The sequence below is a fragment of the Cheilinus undulatus genome, linkage group 23, assembly GCF_018320785.1.
Source record: "Cheilinus undulatus linkage group 23, ASM1832078v1, whole genome shotgun sequence".
NCBI lineage: Eukaryota > Metazoa > Chordata > Actinopteri > Labriformes > Labridae > Cheilinus > Cheilinus undulatus.
The window spans coordinates 4,756,656-4,773,556 of NC_054887.1; the positions used below are offsets into that span (position 1 = coordinate 4,756,656).

Consider the following 16,901-nt stretch of genomic DNA (forward strand, 5'->3'; position numbering starts at 1 on the left):
AAACTAAAGGTGCGTTTAGACCAATTTGATTTTTTTCTTGTCTTTACAGAGCTGATTTGGATGTGCCTGAGAACTTCATCTTTATTTTCCATGGGACACCTCTTCTGCAGAGTGGTAGGGCGTGAAGGTCTCTTTGGCCCAGATGGACCCCTTTGATTAGTTGTGGCAGCAAATGAAGACCCCAGCTGGAGCACTGGTGGCATGCATGAAAGAGAGGAAGTTAGTCACAATGTGTCACTACAACAGCAAGCCTCTTTACTTTTATAACATCTTAACTTGTATTAACGGCTGACCTATCATTTTTTCTCAGAGATATGCATTCTGATATATGCGGCGTCTCACATAAGCAATCTGCCAGAGGGCCGTCTGAAATCGACGGTCTGCAGCCAGACCTCTCTCAAAATAGTCACAAAAAAATCAGTTTTAAAAAGAGATGACGGTTTCAGTTCAACTAATACATGGCACAGCTCTGAGTGAAGATGGCTCAAGCATCTACTGCAGTGTGCTTCTGAGCCCAGTTTCCAATGCTCTTTTGTTCCAGTGCTTGACAAGAAAAAGTAATACTGAAATGGAAACTTCAACAGCAAGGTCCACACCATCACCAGGATGCAATTTGACATTTATCTATTAACGATTTTGGAGCGATCCTTATGAGTCAGTGATGTGACATGTTTGCCAACACTGGCTTGGAGAAGCTGAGGGGATCTGTCGTAGCTCCTGGGAATCTTGAACCCCCTTAGGGTTGACGTATGGGGGAAAGAGAGACGTAGAGTAAACAGGTGGGTGGATGGGATATGGAATACAAGACAGAAAGGAGAGGAGCTAGTCAGGTTTGTATTAATGCAGACACAGGCGTGTGTGGTGTGTCCTGAAACTCTCCTTGTAAACACCATGACTATAACTTTGGTTTCAGTGTTTTAATTTCCATCTTTGATCTTAAAGGGCTCACTTACAGCAGGCAGTCTGCACTGTGCTCAAGCATGCTTGACTCTAAAAGTTGAGTTTATTTGACTAGTTTGAGTGCTTCGTACATCGTTCAAGCATGGGACACTTCCTTGACCCTGGCACAGATGGAAGAGGTGTGCTTCTGCACAGTACAATTACTTATGTACAAGAATGAGTGCATATTAGTGACATATAATCAGTGTGACCATTACTCTCAAGCTTTTAAACTGTTTCAGAGTGTTTCAGGGTTGTATCTGACTAAAAAAACCCAAAATAAGCTACAAAGTGAACAAAGTTACTGGCATGTTTTCAGTTTATTTCCCCATTGTGCTGACTCTTCAGAACTGCATGTGTCATATTACATTGTGGTAGTGAATCTGTGTGCTGGCCCAGTTGGGCTTGCCTCTCAAATTTGGTATTAAGAATTGATAATAAATCAATATTGGAAAAATCACATCCCCGAGGTATTTCAACAATGAACAGCATGTTTAAAACACTGTTGTTAAAGACATATATTTAACTTGTCAAATTATTACCACGCCTGGAGCAACTGGGACTGAACATGACAGAAAATATCATTCATAACTTTTGGCTTATAGTAACTTTAGCGAGATGTTTGATTTAACAAAAATGAGGCAATATGTATTAGTCAGGCATTTCAACAGGCATCCCAGATAGTTGCATTCAGCCATATACTAGGTTTTTATTAGGGGTACAACAATACATGTATCTGTATCGAACCGTCCAGTACAGTGGTGTACCGAACCGAGACCACTGAATCGAACAATATGCAATTTTACATTCATTTTATTGTCATTCTGACGAGGCGCTCTGTGCTGAAAGCTCAGTGGATATGATCTGCACAGCAGAACATATGTCAGCTATAGCTGCACCAGATACATTTAATTTTTCATTTGATTTTTTTTTTTAAATATTGTTGTAGAATTGTAAACCATAGAACAGTGGTTCTAAAATTGTTTTCATGTCAGGGATTGGGTGTGTTTGTTTAATATTCTACCAAAAATAGAAAATACACCATCAGAGACCCCCAAATGATACAGTACTGTATTTGGTTGATGCTGTGTTGTTAGAATGTTTCAGATGTTTCAAAAATAATTAGAGAGCAATTTATTTGTAATATATACTCTGCTGCTAAGAGTGCACCACATAAGATGGGTGATTTCTCCATCAAATAAATTTATTTTTTAATATTATTCTTATTTTTACAGGTTGCTATTTTTGTTTTATATGGTGCTAAGTATGCACAGCAGAACATGTGTCAGGTATAGCTGCACCAGATACATTTAATTTTCATTAAACAAGTAAAAAAGGCATGGAAATTTACCTCTCCGTATGCCAGATATGGTCAAAATGGCGCCATCTGGTGGAGTGTAGTAAGCATGATTAATCCCAAGGCAACAGCCCAGAGTGAGATCCAGTTATAATTAAATGCGTGTTGTTATACTTTAATGGAAGTGAAACAAAAACTGCAGTTTGAACGGGTTTCGATGAAGCATTTTTTGTGCGTAAACGGTGTTTTTTAGCCTTACTGTTGGTGCTTAGCTGGAAATAACAAGATAAAATAACAATACACAATCTTTCCAAAATTCATGCCATATACATGAACACAGTCAAAATTATTATTATTTTTCCCACTAATTTATGTGTTAAAGCCTGTAGAAAGACATACGCCCCATTTTAGCTATAAAAAGATGTATTAGTTAGATAGTATTTATGGATTTTATTATAAATTATGGTCAGGTCTAATGTTAGGGCCATTTATTTGGGGCCACAAAACACCATGCACTCCTTTGTTTGAGAGTTTGGTTAACTTTATGTTGGGTAATTTAAGGGTTAATCTGAATTTTATTTAGCCTCCTTTTCTCCTGTTCCTGTTAGATAGGGAGATAAGTTGAAGGTTCTTTGGTTTCTTCAAGTGTACATCATCATCATCATTGAGCCATATTTCAATGCTATAATGCCATTAAACTGAAAATATATCAACAACATTCTGAATGCAGGAGTATATTTCTACACTGTCTACTATTACATCTATTTTTGCAATAACTGTGTAAGTAATTTTCCCAACTCTTAACATAAGATTAATAAAGATTAAGCCCCCTCAGCCCCATGGATTAGAGAAAGGTTAGATGGAAATCCTCTATGGGCTTCCTAGTGGCATTAAAACTTAAATAATAAAATGTTAATATTTATTTTAATTGTGAAATTTTTATTTCACTTGAAAAACACACAAAACAAGTAATTGATGTTACTGTTATTTTACCAAATTTCTTATGATAATTATTAAATATATTAACATGTAGAAATATTAGTCCACTTTTTGAGAGGTTTTGCTAAAGCATGTCCAATAAAAGACAAAGAAATAGAAGATAAGAATTGAACAACTTTTTTTAATAGTTGTAACTGAAATGAATATGCATACTGAGTACTAGAAAGCTCTTTTCTGCAGAAACGACACCTTCAGGAGATTTGCGGACATCATTTTTTGCTTAAATAAGATAAGATAGGATAGGATAAACCTGTATTCATCCCACAGTGGGGAAATTTGCAGTGTTAACAGCAGCAAAGGATCAGCATGGCAAACATAGAAGAATAAGTACACTCAACATGCACACTGTGCACAGATAATTATAATATACAAGAAAAAGAGAAGAAAAATGTAAGCAGCCAACAACACAACAACTAAAAACTGTTCTACACAGTGAACAAAAAAATGAACATGTTATTGCACATTATTTGAGTTATTTTCCCTGAGAAAAAGTAGAAATTTGCAATTGTAGTAAATATAATAAATATCTAGCCTGTCAATATTGCACATTGAGGTAGCATTAGTAAATCTACTTCCTGTTTGTCGACAAGGCAGAGCTTTTAAACTTAACAAGTCATACTGATCCCAAAAACATGGGAGAAAATTAAAAATATTGTTTTCCTAACAGCTCAGGATGATCTGAGGATAGGAGTGAAATCTGATCTTGGATCAGCCAAAGCCTCTTCCAGGCTTACGGAGCAAACGCGCATGCGCGTTAGAAGCAGTCATGGCCCCGTTCACGGAGGCATTGTGTAGGTATGCTGTCGTTTGTAAAGCATCGTTCTTTGTTTGTTAATATTTTTACAGCAAAGTAACATGTCACGCCGCGGTATGGTTATACTCTGTGGCAGCTTGATAACCTGCTAAACATCTATTATCGCCATTGTTTTTGACGTAAGCTAGCTATGCTAACGTTAGCATTGCTACCAGACTGGTTCATGTTCTGCCAACTAGCTGCTGTATTTCAACAGCAAGGACATGCTAACTTTTATTTTTGCTGCCAAAACAAGAGGTGAGACAAAACTGCGACGTGTATGTCGGTGCCTAATGTTTTCATGGTCCTAATCTCTAGGAGGACGATAAAAATGACAGCATCTACAGCAGTACATTGATGGACATCGGTGGTTGAATTCAGGTAAGTTAACGAAGTTCCCACGGTGCACACGGACTGAATGTATGTCTTTACATTTTAGAAATTACAAACTAGTGCTAAACTAATTCACGTTATGTCCCAGCAAACAGGGCAGTGGTTTGTAACAGAGCTTTTCGAAAAATTCTGATTTTATTTTGGTGGCTTGCATGACTTCACTCTGCACACAAACAAAATCATTTAACAAAATTTAAACTACCAGGGTCTGAATGATTATCCCCCTTTAGAGCTGACCTTTTTGTTGAGCCTTAGCTCAAACCACTGTTGTGCAATCAGGTTCTCTCACTCTGCGATGCTCAAAGCTCTTAAAATCAAGCTAAAACAGGGCTATCTCCCAACTTATACACTGTGCGAAAACTTCTGCCATGGCAGAGGTAGAAAAAGAGTCCAGAACAACTGCCAAGACACTAGTGAAGGAATTAGCCAGGTCAGGAATTGTAGTCCCTATGAAGACAATCACTAGAGCCCTGCACAGGAATGGACTGAGAAAAGGTCAACTTCTGCAGAAGATATACCTTCAAGCTAAACTGAAGTATGCTGAGGACAACCTGGATGAAGATCCTGCATACTGGAAGCATGTCATGTGGTCAGATGAGACCAAACTAGAGTTGGGCTGTGGGGATGCTTCCACGTGTCTGGAACTATAAATATCGCAAAGGTAGAAGGAATAATGAAGAAAGAATGAGACCAACATTATTGACTGGCGTACCCAAAGCTGTATCTTGAATCCCATTGTGGGGTGAATTGAAGAACAAGGTCCATGCCAGAAGACCATCAAATCTGGAGGAGCTTCACCAAAGAGGAATGGGCTGGGATTCCTCAGGAGACGTGACTGAGAGTTGTTGAAAACTACAACAAATGATTCCAGGCTGTTATCCAGCATAAAAGAGACACAACTGACTATAAGCATAGGGGGGCTAATAATTTAGACCCTGGTAGTTTTTGGTTTCTGTGAAATATTTTTGTTTCTGTGTGCAAAGTAAAATAATGTTGGCATCCAAAATAACACTAGGATAGCAGTGTTAAAAATAGAGGATTTGTCCATTTTCAATTAAAAAACTTGAAATTTCAAAGTTTAAAAAGTTGTAATTTTAAATGATTTTTTAAGCTGTAGAAGTCATAAACTTACATGAACCAAAACTTTAAAAATTTTGAGATTATGAGGTAAAAAGAAGCAGATTTTGTGGAGAAAAATCAGACCAGATAAAGCCGATTTCCTTGCACAAGTCCCGCAGCTGAGAGCCAGGACAAATGATACTCCTTACTGGGACTGATCAATAAGAAAATACCAGTGATTTTAACCAAGGATAATGTTATCAGAATTATCAGAAGAAACATCTCTGGAAACTGGGGTGATCCAACCACTGTGTTCAGTTTGGTTTCTCATAAGTTTTGGACTTTATAAACTTGGATTTTTTTAGTTCATGATGTCTATAACTTTTTGAACTCAGAAATTTAACATTTTTACTGTAGATTTACAGTAATAGATGCTCCTTATTTTTTTTGGCCCCTATGATTTTAAAAAATTAAATGCACTTCTTATACTGACAGCAGTAGAGCAGACAGGGGCCCATGTCTCCCCTCAGATCTAGGCACCCCCCCCGGGGCCTGAACTCCAGGATGAAAACCACTGTGTTGGCATGTTAGCTCTTAGATCTGTCCTCGTTTGACTCTGCTGTTGTGTCTTCAGGATGAATGAGATGAACCTGAGTCCAGTGGGCATGGACCAGCTCAGTGTGCCCTCTGTGAGCGCCAGCCACCTGGGTCTGCCCACATCCCCCACACATAACCCCATCCCCACCCCAGGTAGGAAAGATCCTGCTCTCTAGACTTGTTTGCTCAAGCTCTAAAACAAAGTAGACTTAACTGTTGGACATCAGTATCAGATCTTTAGAATATATTCACCAGTTGTTCAATGCTTAAACATTCAGGCATGCCAGTGGCCATCCCTAGTCTTGGTCCTTCCCTGGGCTCCCTTCCTTCTGCCCTCTCGCTGATGCTTCCCATGGGTCCGCTGAGTGACAGAGGAGTGATGTGCGGCCTGCCGGAGAGGAACTACTCCTTGCCGCCGCCTCCGTACCCGCACCTCGAGAGCAGCTATTTCAGACACATATTGCCAGGTGATTTTTTACTGGTGTCTAACTAAATTTTGTTTCAATCATAAATGCCGATCTCTCCATCAAATTGAAATTTATATTCAGCTATAATCTCTCTCTTTCTTCTCGATGCAGGTATTTTGTCCTATCTGGCAGACCGTCCACCACCTCAGTACATTCATCCCAGCAGCCTAAACATGGATGGGACCCTGTCTGTGGCCAGCAATAATCCCTCAGGTCTGGATCCCTATAGTGGCCCTGGTGGCCCATTGGAGCAGGGCCTGGTTCCTATGGACTCCAGACAAGTCAGCGCCCAGGGAGACCTCCACCAGACTGGGGCTCATGAGCTGGACTCTACAGGGCTTGCCATGGAGTCCCGTGTCAGCAGCCCCATGTCTCCTGACCGCATGGGAGAGGAGCTGGCAAACATGGACGGAGTCGGGGTTGTGTCTGTGTCCGACACCCAGCAGCAGCTTGGAGGGGGGAGGCAGCCTCAGCCGCATGAGGGCCTGACTGGGGTGGACTCCTCTGGCGGGGTGATGCCCCTCCATGGGCCCCCTGTGCTTGAACTTCCAGTGGTGATGGAGCCAGATCATATGGGGGGACGAGTGGGGAACTCTGGGGGTGGAGGAGGTGGAGCAGGAGGACTCGGGGAGCAGCTCCATCCAAACGGGGAGCTGAACTCAGGGGTTGTGAGTGTTGTTCTCACAGGCTCCATGGCCAGTCAGGGCCAGCTGGAGCCAGTGTCACTTCACGGTCACTCTGGGATGGGGCTGGAGGCGGTGAATGTGTCTCCCATCACTGCGGAGGTGTCACTGGGGCCAGAAAACAACCTGGTGCTGGTCAACTCCACCCTGCAGCTCGAGGACTCTGCTGCTAATAAGGAGAACATGGTCACTGGCTACACCATCTGTGAGTAAACACCAGTTGCATTAAAAAATATGAAACAATCATCAGTTTTTATCAGCCGTCTTGTACTAAGGCTGTACGGATGCAGTACATTTGACATCATTGTCTGGCATGGCTCAGTACACTAAAGAAAGGCTGGCATATAAATATGTGAAACACATGCATTAAGCTAAATTCACAATGGTAGCAGCACTGCTAGAAGTCTTTACAGAGGCCTTGGGTCAGCAAAAGATTGTCAGAGAAGGTCTAATAGCAAACTTGAAAGTGATTTTTCAATTTTGTGTTTCAGCTGTGTGAAATACTTTAACTTCAAGTATACAAAAAATGTAAATTACTCAAGAGGTTTCCACCTCCATAACGTACAGTTCATTAAAAAAAATAAAATCTTTTAGGAAGAATTAGTAGAAAAAAAGACAAAGACCTTGTTTTATAAATAGGTATGAGGTATTAAAAATAAGACTAATGCTTTTAAGCTGATCATGTTACAGGCCGGTCTCACTTCTCCCATTCCTATCAAAAATACTGGAGCGCACAGTCTTCAACCAGCTCTCAGAACACTTGCAGAACAATGATCTACTTGATCAGAATCAGTCTGGCTTTAGGCGGGGCCACTCTACTGAAACTGCACTTTTGTCGGTAACGGAATCACTTCGCTTGGCCAGAGCAGCTGGTCAGTCCTCAGTTCTCTTACTGCTGGATCTGTCTGCTGCCTTTGACACAGTAAACCACCAAATCCTCCTCTCCACACTCTCTTCACTTGGTATCTCAGGATCTGCCCTACAGTGGTTTAAGTCCTACCTCACAGGGAGATCTTTTAGAGTATCATGGAAGGGAGGAGTGTCTAAACTGCATGGCTTATCAACAGGGGTGCCTCAAGGGTCTGTGCTTGGTCCCCTACTTTTCTCAATATACACCACCTCACTTGGTGCAATCATCCGCTCCCATGGCTTTTCTTATCACTGCTATGCAGACGACACACAGCTATTCCTGTCCTTTCCACCAGACGACACAACTGTCTCAGCTCGGATCTCATCCTGCCTTGCTGATATTTCTAAATGGATGAGGGAACGTCACCTTCAGCTCAACTTGCCCAAAACTGAGCTCATTATCATCCCAGCCAGTCCCATTGTGGAACCGCAGATCAGTATCCAGCTTGGATCAAATAATCTCTTGCCCACTAAGTCAGCCCGGAATCTGGGTGTCATGATTGATGACCAGCTAACCTTCAAGGTCCATGTGGCCTCGATTGCTCGGTCCTGCTGCTTCGCCCTCTACAACATCAAGAGGATCAGACCCTACTTGACAGAGCATGCTACACAACTCCTGGTACAGGCTCTCATAATATCACGTATTGACTACTGTAACTCATTACTGGCAGGCCTACCTGCATGCACTGTTATACCTCTGCAGTTGATCCAGAACGCAGCAGCACGCCCGTCACTTTCAATCCCCTGACACGCCAATCTCTACAGCTTCCAGAGCAGCTCGCAAAACTCTAATCATTGCTTACAAAGCAGTAACTAAAACTGCTCCTGTTTACCTGAGTCCCTCATCCAGGTCTACACCCTTCTCGCCCACTACTCAGCCAGCGAAAGGCGCCTGGTACTTCCAGCACATCATGCTCCTAAGTCACTAGATCTCTGTTGTCCCTAAATGGTGGAATGAATTACTCAACTCCATTTGATCTACAGACTCCCTCTCTACTTTCAAGAGAAGGCTAAAGACCCAGCTCTTCAGAGAACACTTTGCACTTAGCTAGGCAATTCTCTACTGTTGTCCCCAGTAGTAGATTGAGTCTCAGCCAGACTATTCTCCACTGCTGTCCCCAGTGGTTGAATGAGTTTCCCAACTATAGTTAGCTCACACTGTCCTGCTCTACTTCTGGGATTTCTTTGCCCAGCTCTTTGGGAATGATCCAGCACTTGGTACTTGGTAAATAGTTGTTGTGAAGTCTAATGGATGGCGATTACTGATCCCACATTTTCCTTGATTCATTGTTGCTGTCTAATAACAACAAAAAAAAAAAAACTCCACAACAATGTATTTTAGGTACTCTGCCTTAAACTCTACATGGCAGCACCTGCGTCCAATTGGACCTGAAGCCCTTGATGGCACTTACTGATGTTGTTTCTTCTTGTCTAGATCGTTGCTTGTGTTGTTCTTGCTCTCAAATGTACGTCGCTTTGGAGAAAAGCGTCTGCTAAATGACATTGTAACATTGTAACATTGTAACATGTTCTGATGCATTAGAAAAAACACAATCACTTCAATCAGAAGCTAGCAGTGAACTGAAGACGTCACTTATTGGAAACTTACAGCAGTTGAGCGTGAATACCCAACCTTTATACGTGGTTCATTTGGCGTGACTGAATTGTGTTTTTCCTCATAGGAGCAGTCTTATTATTTCATAGAAAAATCACAGTGCATTGCCAGATGATACATTTTAGGCTTCATCAGTGCAGTGTTAACTTTGTCGATTAAAACTATGACTAAAGATGTTCGTTGACAGCCTTTTTTTCCATGACAAAAACTAGACTAAGACTAACAAAAACAAATCCGTAATGACTAAAAAGGTAAAAAAGTAAGTTTAGTTTTCACCAAGATTACTAAAACTAGACTAAAATGTAATGTCGTTTTCGTCAGACATTTAAAATCCATGGTATTTCTCCACTGTGGGTAAATCTGTCAAACACCGTCTATGGAAGGTTTACCAGCTGGATGTGTGAAACAAATCCATCTGGTGTGTCAGGTTAAATGCTTGAATTAAAAGATCAGATTAAAACGTGAGGACTTTTTATGGACTAAAACTAGACTAAGATGTTTTGAGTTTTGTCGACTAAAACTAGACTGAAACTAAAAAGGGTAGAAATGACTGAAATGGTACTAAAACTGAGACATTTCGTCTAAAGACTAAGATTGAAAATAGCTGCCAAAATTAACATTGTATCAGTGGCATCCCCACATGCTGCTCTGGGTGTAAGAACAACTCTAAGAAAAGAGACAGGCTTCACTCTGCAGTTCACAGTTTATGTTAAACTCTCTGCTCTGTTTTTGTCTTCCAGGGTGCACACTGTGTGAGCGCTCGTATACCTCAGACTGCCCAGAGCACGGCCCCGTCACTTTCATCCCTGACACGCCAATACAAAGCAGAGCCCGCCTCTCGTTGCCACGAGCACTGTGCCTGCGGATCTCAGTCGCTGACGAGCCACTGGGTAAGGGAATAAAACGCCTTAAAATGGATATTTCAGGATTTTGGAAATTTGGTGGTATGAGGTGCTTGGCTATAGTAGTGGCTTTAGCCTCCAGTAATTTCTGTGAAAGTTGCTCCTGTGCTTATAAAGAGCTCAGGGAGATCCGCTGCTTGATGGCTGTAGATGGGAACGTTTTATCCGCGTAGTTTAGCAAGTTTTACGTAAAAATGGGCCAAGAAAATATGTTGGCTCCTTTGTACGCTGTGTTGAAAACGTACAAAGCACTTCATTTCTCCCAAAAACCCTCTGTGTCAGGCACTAATTTACGATGCAGCTTTCGGCATTTTGTCTCCTTCCGCCACCGTGCCACAGAAGCAACTTTCACAGAAATCACTGAAGGCTAAAGCCACTACTATAGCAAAGTACCTCATATGAGCCAATTTCAAAAATCCTGAAATATCCCTTTAAACTGGAATAGCTTTGGCTGTAAGAGGATCAAATACCCTACTCTGTAGTCACATATGATTTGTGTATTTAAGAGATAAATGGTATGAGATACCTGGCATTTAAGGGTATTTTGTCTCCTCTTAATATTAACCCTGTGATGCAAATTCTGAATTGGGTTTCTACAGTTATTTAAGAACCAGAACAAACCTCCTAAGCAGACTTTTTAAATACATAACATTTGACCTGCCCAAAGACGATTATTTACACATATACTAAAAAGCAACAACAAAGTAAAATCTTGTAATTTATCAAAAATTTCTTTGTAAACAAAGATAGGAAAAGGTCAGGTTTAACAGGCATAAAAGTGTAGGTTTCTGCTCATTTCAGGTGTTTTTGCACGGGATGTTATTCCTCCAAGGACTTGCTTCGGACCGATGGTGGGCCAGCATTGCAGCAATGTGGACCTCTCTGATTGGCCACAAAAGGAAGCACCACAAGTGTGGAAGGTCAGTGCAACATGTTCAGTCGCACTGTAATTGTCCGAGTATTGAAAGAAACCAAGCAAATGATCTCAATGTTTTTAAATTTCAGATGTACCACAACAACGTGCTGGAATTCTACATCGTTACAACGGATGAGAACGAATGCAACTGGATGATGTTTGTCTGCAAAGCAAGGTACGCCAGAGCTAGTGCTGAGTATGAAGATGTACAGCTCATCCAGAAAAATTCAGACCCCCTTCACTGTTTCAGTTTTGGGGGTACAGCGGTTCATTAAGAACAATTTAAATTCTCATGCATGTTTGTCCAGGACCCGTGAGGAGCAGAACCTGGTGGCTTACCCTGCCAATGGAAAACTGTTCTTCTGTACAACCAGAGAGATCCATCCAGACCAAGAGCTGCTTTTCTACTACAGCAGAGACTACTGCAGGCTTCTGGGTAAGATAGGAAGAAGACAAACATGTGTAGCTATGATTTCAGTTCAACTGTTATGATCTCTGACCTTAATTCATGTGACTCTGCAGGTGTTCCCCAGGTGCCTGAGGGCCAAATCTGCCAATGTGGCAAAGAGTGCTCATCTTTCACCGAGCTGAAGTCTCATCTGAGCAGCCACAACACCAACCACAGCCAAAATCAACCCCAGCCTCCGCACAGCCACAGCCCGTCACAGCAGGACCACTCTCAACAACAGCAGCAGCCACAACAGCAACAAGAGCAACAACCACAGCAACAGCAACACCCTCACCAGGAAGAGAAGCTGGCCAACGGGACGTCCAGCTCCTCCTCGTCTCCCTGGCCCTGTCATGCCCACGCTGCTGCAGGACAGACAAACAGTGGAAACAGCAGCACTAGAGGCGATGGTAACAGGAACTCTGATAGTGTTACACCCAGAGCTAAAGGTCAGGGTCACGTAAGGGAGAAGAAGTTCAAATGCAGCATGTGCTCCCGGGCTTTTATCACCTCTACGAAGCTTAATGTTCACTTCATGGGGCACGTTGGGATGAAACCTCACAAGTGTGAATACTGCAGTAAGGCCTTCAGCGATCCCAGCAACCTCAGGATGCACCTCAAGATACACACAGGTGAGTATACAATCTCAATTAGGCTGCATATGACTCTACCATGTGTATGTATTGTATGTATTTTTTAAAGAAAAGGATCCAACAAATTATTTTAAATTCCTTGCAGTTTCCCCAGGGGGATATTAAGATTTAGCATATCATATCGCAGGGGTCATCAAGTACTATTGCACAAGGGCCAGATTTAGTCTTGACAGAGATTCTCGGGGCTGGACTTTCCTATAAACAGAAACATATATATGTATATATATTTTGGCCCAATTAAAATAATATTGTATTAGTATTTGTATTTACTTTCAAATCCCGGAGAATTGACCCCTGAAAACCCAGAAAATGGGCCCTTTCCAGTTGTGATTTAGCACAATACCAACTGATTTCAGACACTTTTTAACCGCTTTTCACTGCTTTATTTGGCCATTTCTGCAATCTTTTTTTGCCACTCAAACAATTTTGATGATTTTTGCTACTTTTCAACCATTTTGCCACTCCCTGCAACAGCTAATCTGCATAAAATCTTTTAAAGGTAACAGGAGAGGTTCATATTTGATATTAGATGTCTCCTTTCCTCATACGTTAATAGGGGAGGTGCTCGACTTTCTCTCTTCCTCTGTCCGATCAGCTGCAAATATGCACATTTGACTGACGCAACCTCAATGTGCAATGGGAGAGTTTTAGAGGAAATATTTCACTTGTTTGCTAGTCTCAGAAAGCTTGCTACAGATCTAAAAATATTAAAATCTATATATAGAGGTGAAAAATACTAAAGCACTTGTGTCCCGTGGAAATTCTGGTTAACAGTATGTACAGTACACACATGAGAAACATCACCTGCAGAACAGTGTGCACTACAATGCATTTTTTAATGAACTTTAGCATTATAAAACTTCAGTGTGCATTTTTTTGCTGCAGCCATGCATCACCCTTAGGGTTTCCTTAAGTCAAGTCTGTAAATTTAAGTACAGTACAGACTTTCCTTAACCTGTGCGAATGCACCACACCAAATACTGACGTCAGAGGGTTATTCATAAATTATCAGAGGTCCACAGGTAATACTAGTCCCATGCGACTAGGACATAATAATACACCCAAGGTAGCTGTCAAAATCAACTCAGTACTGTACTTTATAGTCTCAATAGTACACGCTTGGTGTCACGGTTAGTGCCAGTATCTGAATTTCTAGGGGCTGAGTAGCAGAAAGCGCATACCTGTGACATAAATCAGTGGTAAACAAGCAGTAAATGACTTCACTTTAGCTGAATCCTACTGTCTTTTTAAGAATTGCATCTTGTTCACTGCGGGCAGTATAGATCCTTGGCTTTTGGAATATGAATATAGAATTTTTTGGTGCCATTATGGTACCTAAATAAAGCCACAATATGAAACAGTGCTATACAGTAGCTACCATACTCTGCAGCAGTGATACTCAATGCGTGGCTCTTTTGTGATGATTTGTGGCTCTTTTATGTCTTAGTTTGAAATATTATTCACCCTGAAAACCATAAAAAAGGAAAATTTTGATTTCAAAAATTATCCATTGAAAGTCACATTAATCATGTTGTTTCCCATAATTATACAGTTGGCTTTAATAGTCAACCAATAATGTTTGTCAGTATAATTCCATTGCCCTTATTTGACATTTTTTCCAATTGTTTGCCACTTGTTATCCATTTTTACTGCTTTAAGCCCACTTTGGCCACTACTTTTTGCCATTTATCCCGTTTTTGCACTTTTCACCAGTTTTCGCCTCTCTTATACTGCTTTTGCTATTGTTCCCCTTTTAGCAATTTCTTTTTTTTTTGCCAATTCTCTCTCATTTAAGCTGCCTTTTGCCATTAAATGCCACATTTCCCCCTATTTTTGCCACTTTTTGCCTATTTTTCCCACTTTTTTGCTGCTTTTTGCCTGTTTAAGTCACTTTTCACTCATGTTTACCATGTTTTTGCTCCTTTTTGATCATTTTTGCCACCTTTATCTCATTTTTTGTCACTTCTCACCCATTTTTGCCCCTTTCTTGCCTTTTTTGCCCCTTTTCACCCATTTTTGCCACTTTTTAAAAACATTTTTGCCACCTTTAACTTATTGTTATTGTCATTTTTACCCATTTTTTCCCACCTTTCACCATTGAGGTTGTGGCTCTTGCAAAGGTATTTTTCAACAATTTGGCTCTTTGGGGTTGAGTAACACTGCTCTACATGCTACAAACCAGAGAACCAACAATCATTCAGGTAGTGATGAAAATAATCTGAACCGTTTATCCTATCAACATAATATGAAAGTAGATGGCTTTACTGCATGTGTTTGTCCCAATCAAAGTAACCTGGAGTTAAAGACAGTTTAACAGGTGATGATACACCCAGTTAGATTTAACAACCACAGAGCGTTTTTCATAGACAGGCTAAAGTAAATAGAAACAACTGGGACCCTGATATATTTAGACACAACTGATCTTAAGCTGCGTAATAAACCAAAACTTAAATGGTAATTCAGTTTTAACATCCGTCATGTATCAAACCCGTCACTGATTTGAAATACTTTGTATTTCAATAAAAGTGTCAGGAAACGTGATTTATAACCACATATTAGTGTCCAGTGTTCACTGAGTCATTGTTAAACAATAAGGCTCTCTTTCAAGTCCAGATATCCTTAATTTAAGGAGGTACTTGTCTGGATTCCTTCCATGTTGATCCATTGAGCAGACAGCCATGTTTCACAATGTTTTCCACTCGACCCAACAGAGCGGCTGTGTCGCCTGCTGAAAGTTGCTGTCAGTGCATACCCTCTGTCGTTTCATATTTCTTCTTTTTGTTTGTTGCCACATCCCTGACACTTGTTCTGCTTCCAAAATTTGTATCTTACAGGTCAGAAGAACTACAGATGCACAGTTTGTGAGAAGTCCTTCACCCAGAAAGCCCATGTGGCGTCACATATGCTCATCCACACCGGAGCAGAGAAGCACGAATGTGGCCTCTGTGAGCGGGCTTTCATCAGGAAGCAGGACCTGAAACAGCACATGTTCTCTCACACACAGTATGTAAACCGTTAATTCAATTGTAGACTAATAGATTCTGGATTTGAGGGTTTTTTTGTCTATCTGCAGAATTCAGGTCCAGATCTAGATCTTTTTATAAAGTTTCTAAGTTGATATTGTTTTCCTTTTTCCCCCACAGTGAACGTCGGATTCAGTGCCCAAAGTGCCACAAACATTTCCTCAAGACCAACCACCTGAAGAAACACATGAACTCTCACGAGGGCCGCAGAGACTTTGTCTGCGAGAAATGCCACAAAGCTTTCCTCACAAAATACCACCTCACCCGTCACCTTAAGATCTGCAAAGGGCCCAAGGCGGAGAGAGCGTCCCGCAAGGAGCAGGATGTGGATGAGGAAGAGGACGAAGAGGAGGAAGAGGAGGAGGATGATAGGGGAAGAGGTGGAGACAGACTAGGTGACTCTGCTAGTAATGAAGACTGTGGTTTAGATGTTGGAGGCTATAGCTCTGAGAAGTCCCTGTCTCCCCCTCATTGACGACACTGCGTCTCTTGATGCCTTGTTTATTTATTTAATTTGTTAAACTGACAGTGACCTCTGGTTTGTGCCAAATCTGAGTCACTATTTTTGATTTTCAACATTTGAAGAATCAGAACATTAAATTGCTGCTACATTAATCTTTGCCAACCATTAAAATTCTGACTATATTTCTGCTTTTATATTTTATTTAACTCAGGACTGTTTAATTATATTTATATAAGCTATCTTATGTTGTTATTCTGTTGTCTGACTCACTTGCTAATATGGGGTAAATGGCTGATTTTCATATGTAACTACATCATAATATCCTCTACATTTTCAGATGCCATTTACTTGGATTTATTTTAAGTTATTTTTTCATTGTGAATCGAAGCAACCCTTATAAAATCAGGGACATTTACGTGATGCTCCTCATTTTGTGTTGGTTTGATGGTAACATTTTTTAGCCCCATCCTATTTGTTGCATAATAATTTTCTGAATAAAAAATATGAAGATGCTCTGCGTTATCCATTAATATCCATGACTGAGTTAAAGCTCCCCTGAGGAACTGATGGGGTTTGTTGATTCCTGATTGTCCTAATTGCCAAAAATCTCCTAAAACTTCTAATCAAAAGGGAAATCACTCTTCACTTATCATTTTTAAATAAAGAAAATGATAAGTGAAGAGTAGCCTGTTTGAATATGTTTTCAAACATGTATGATGTTCTTTCAGCCCTGACATGTATCTGA

General features: G+C 40.8%; 1 protein-coding gene across 3 annotated transcripts; it reads left to right on the forward strand.

Annotated features, from left to right (window-relative positions):
- The first annotated feature begins 3,959 nt into the window (after positions 1–3,959).
- prdm4 (PR domain containing 4) lies at positions 3,960–16,668 on the forward strand. 3 transcript variants are annotated; one of them, XM_041781234.1, is made up of 12 exons: positions 3,960–4,030; positions 4,347–4,409; positions 6,115–6,230; positions 6,356–6,544; positions 6,656–7,432; positions 10,492–10,641; positions 11,455–11,573; positions 11,659–11,744; positions 11,878–12,005; positions 12,092–12,649; positions 15,505–15,673; positions 15,814–16,668. In XM_041781234.1, exons 3-12 carry the CDS (start codon positions 6,116–6,118, stop codon positions 16,166–16,168), a joined length of 2,646 nt encoding a protein of 881 aa, XP_041637168.1. In that variant the 5' UTR covers positions 3,960–4,030; positions 4,347–4,409; position 6,115; the 3' UTR covers positions 16,169–16,668. The 3 variants fall into 3 exon arrangements, with proteins under 3 accessions (XP_041637168.1, XP_041637170.1, XP_041637169.1); XM_041781236.1 differs by having other exon boundaries at positions 4,002–4,026; XM_041781235.1 differs by lacking the exon at positions 3,960–4,030 and adding an exon at positions 4,037–4,244.
- The last annotated feature ends 233 nt before the right edge of the window (positions 16,669–16,901 follow it).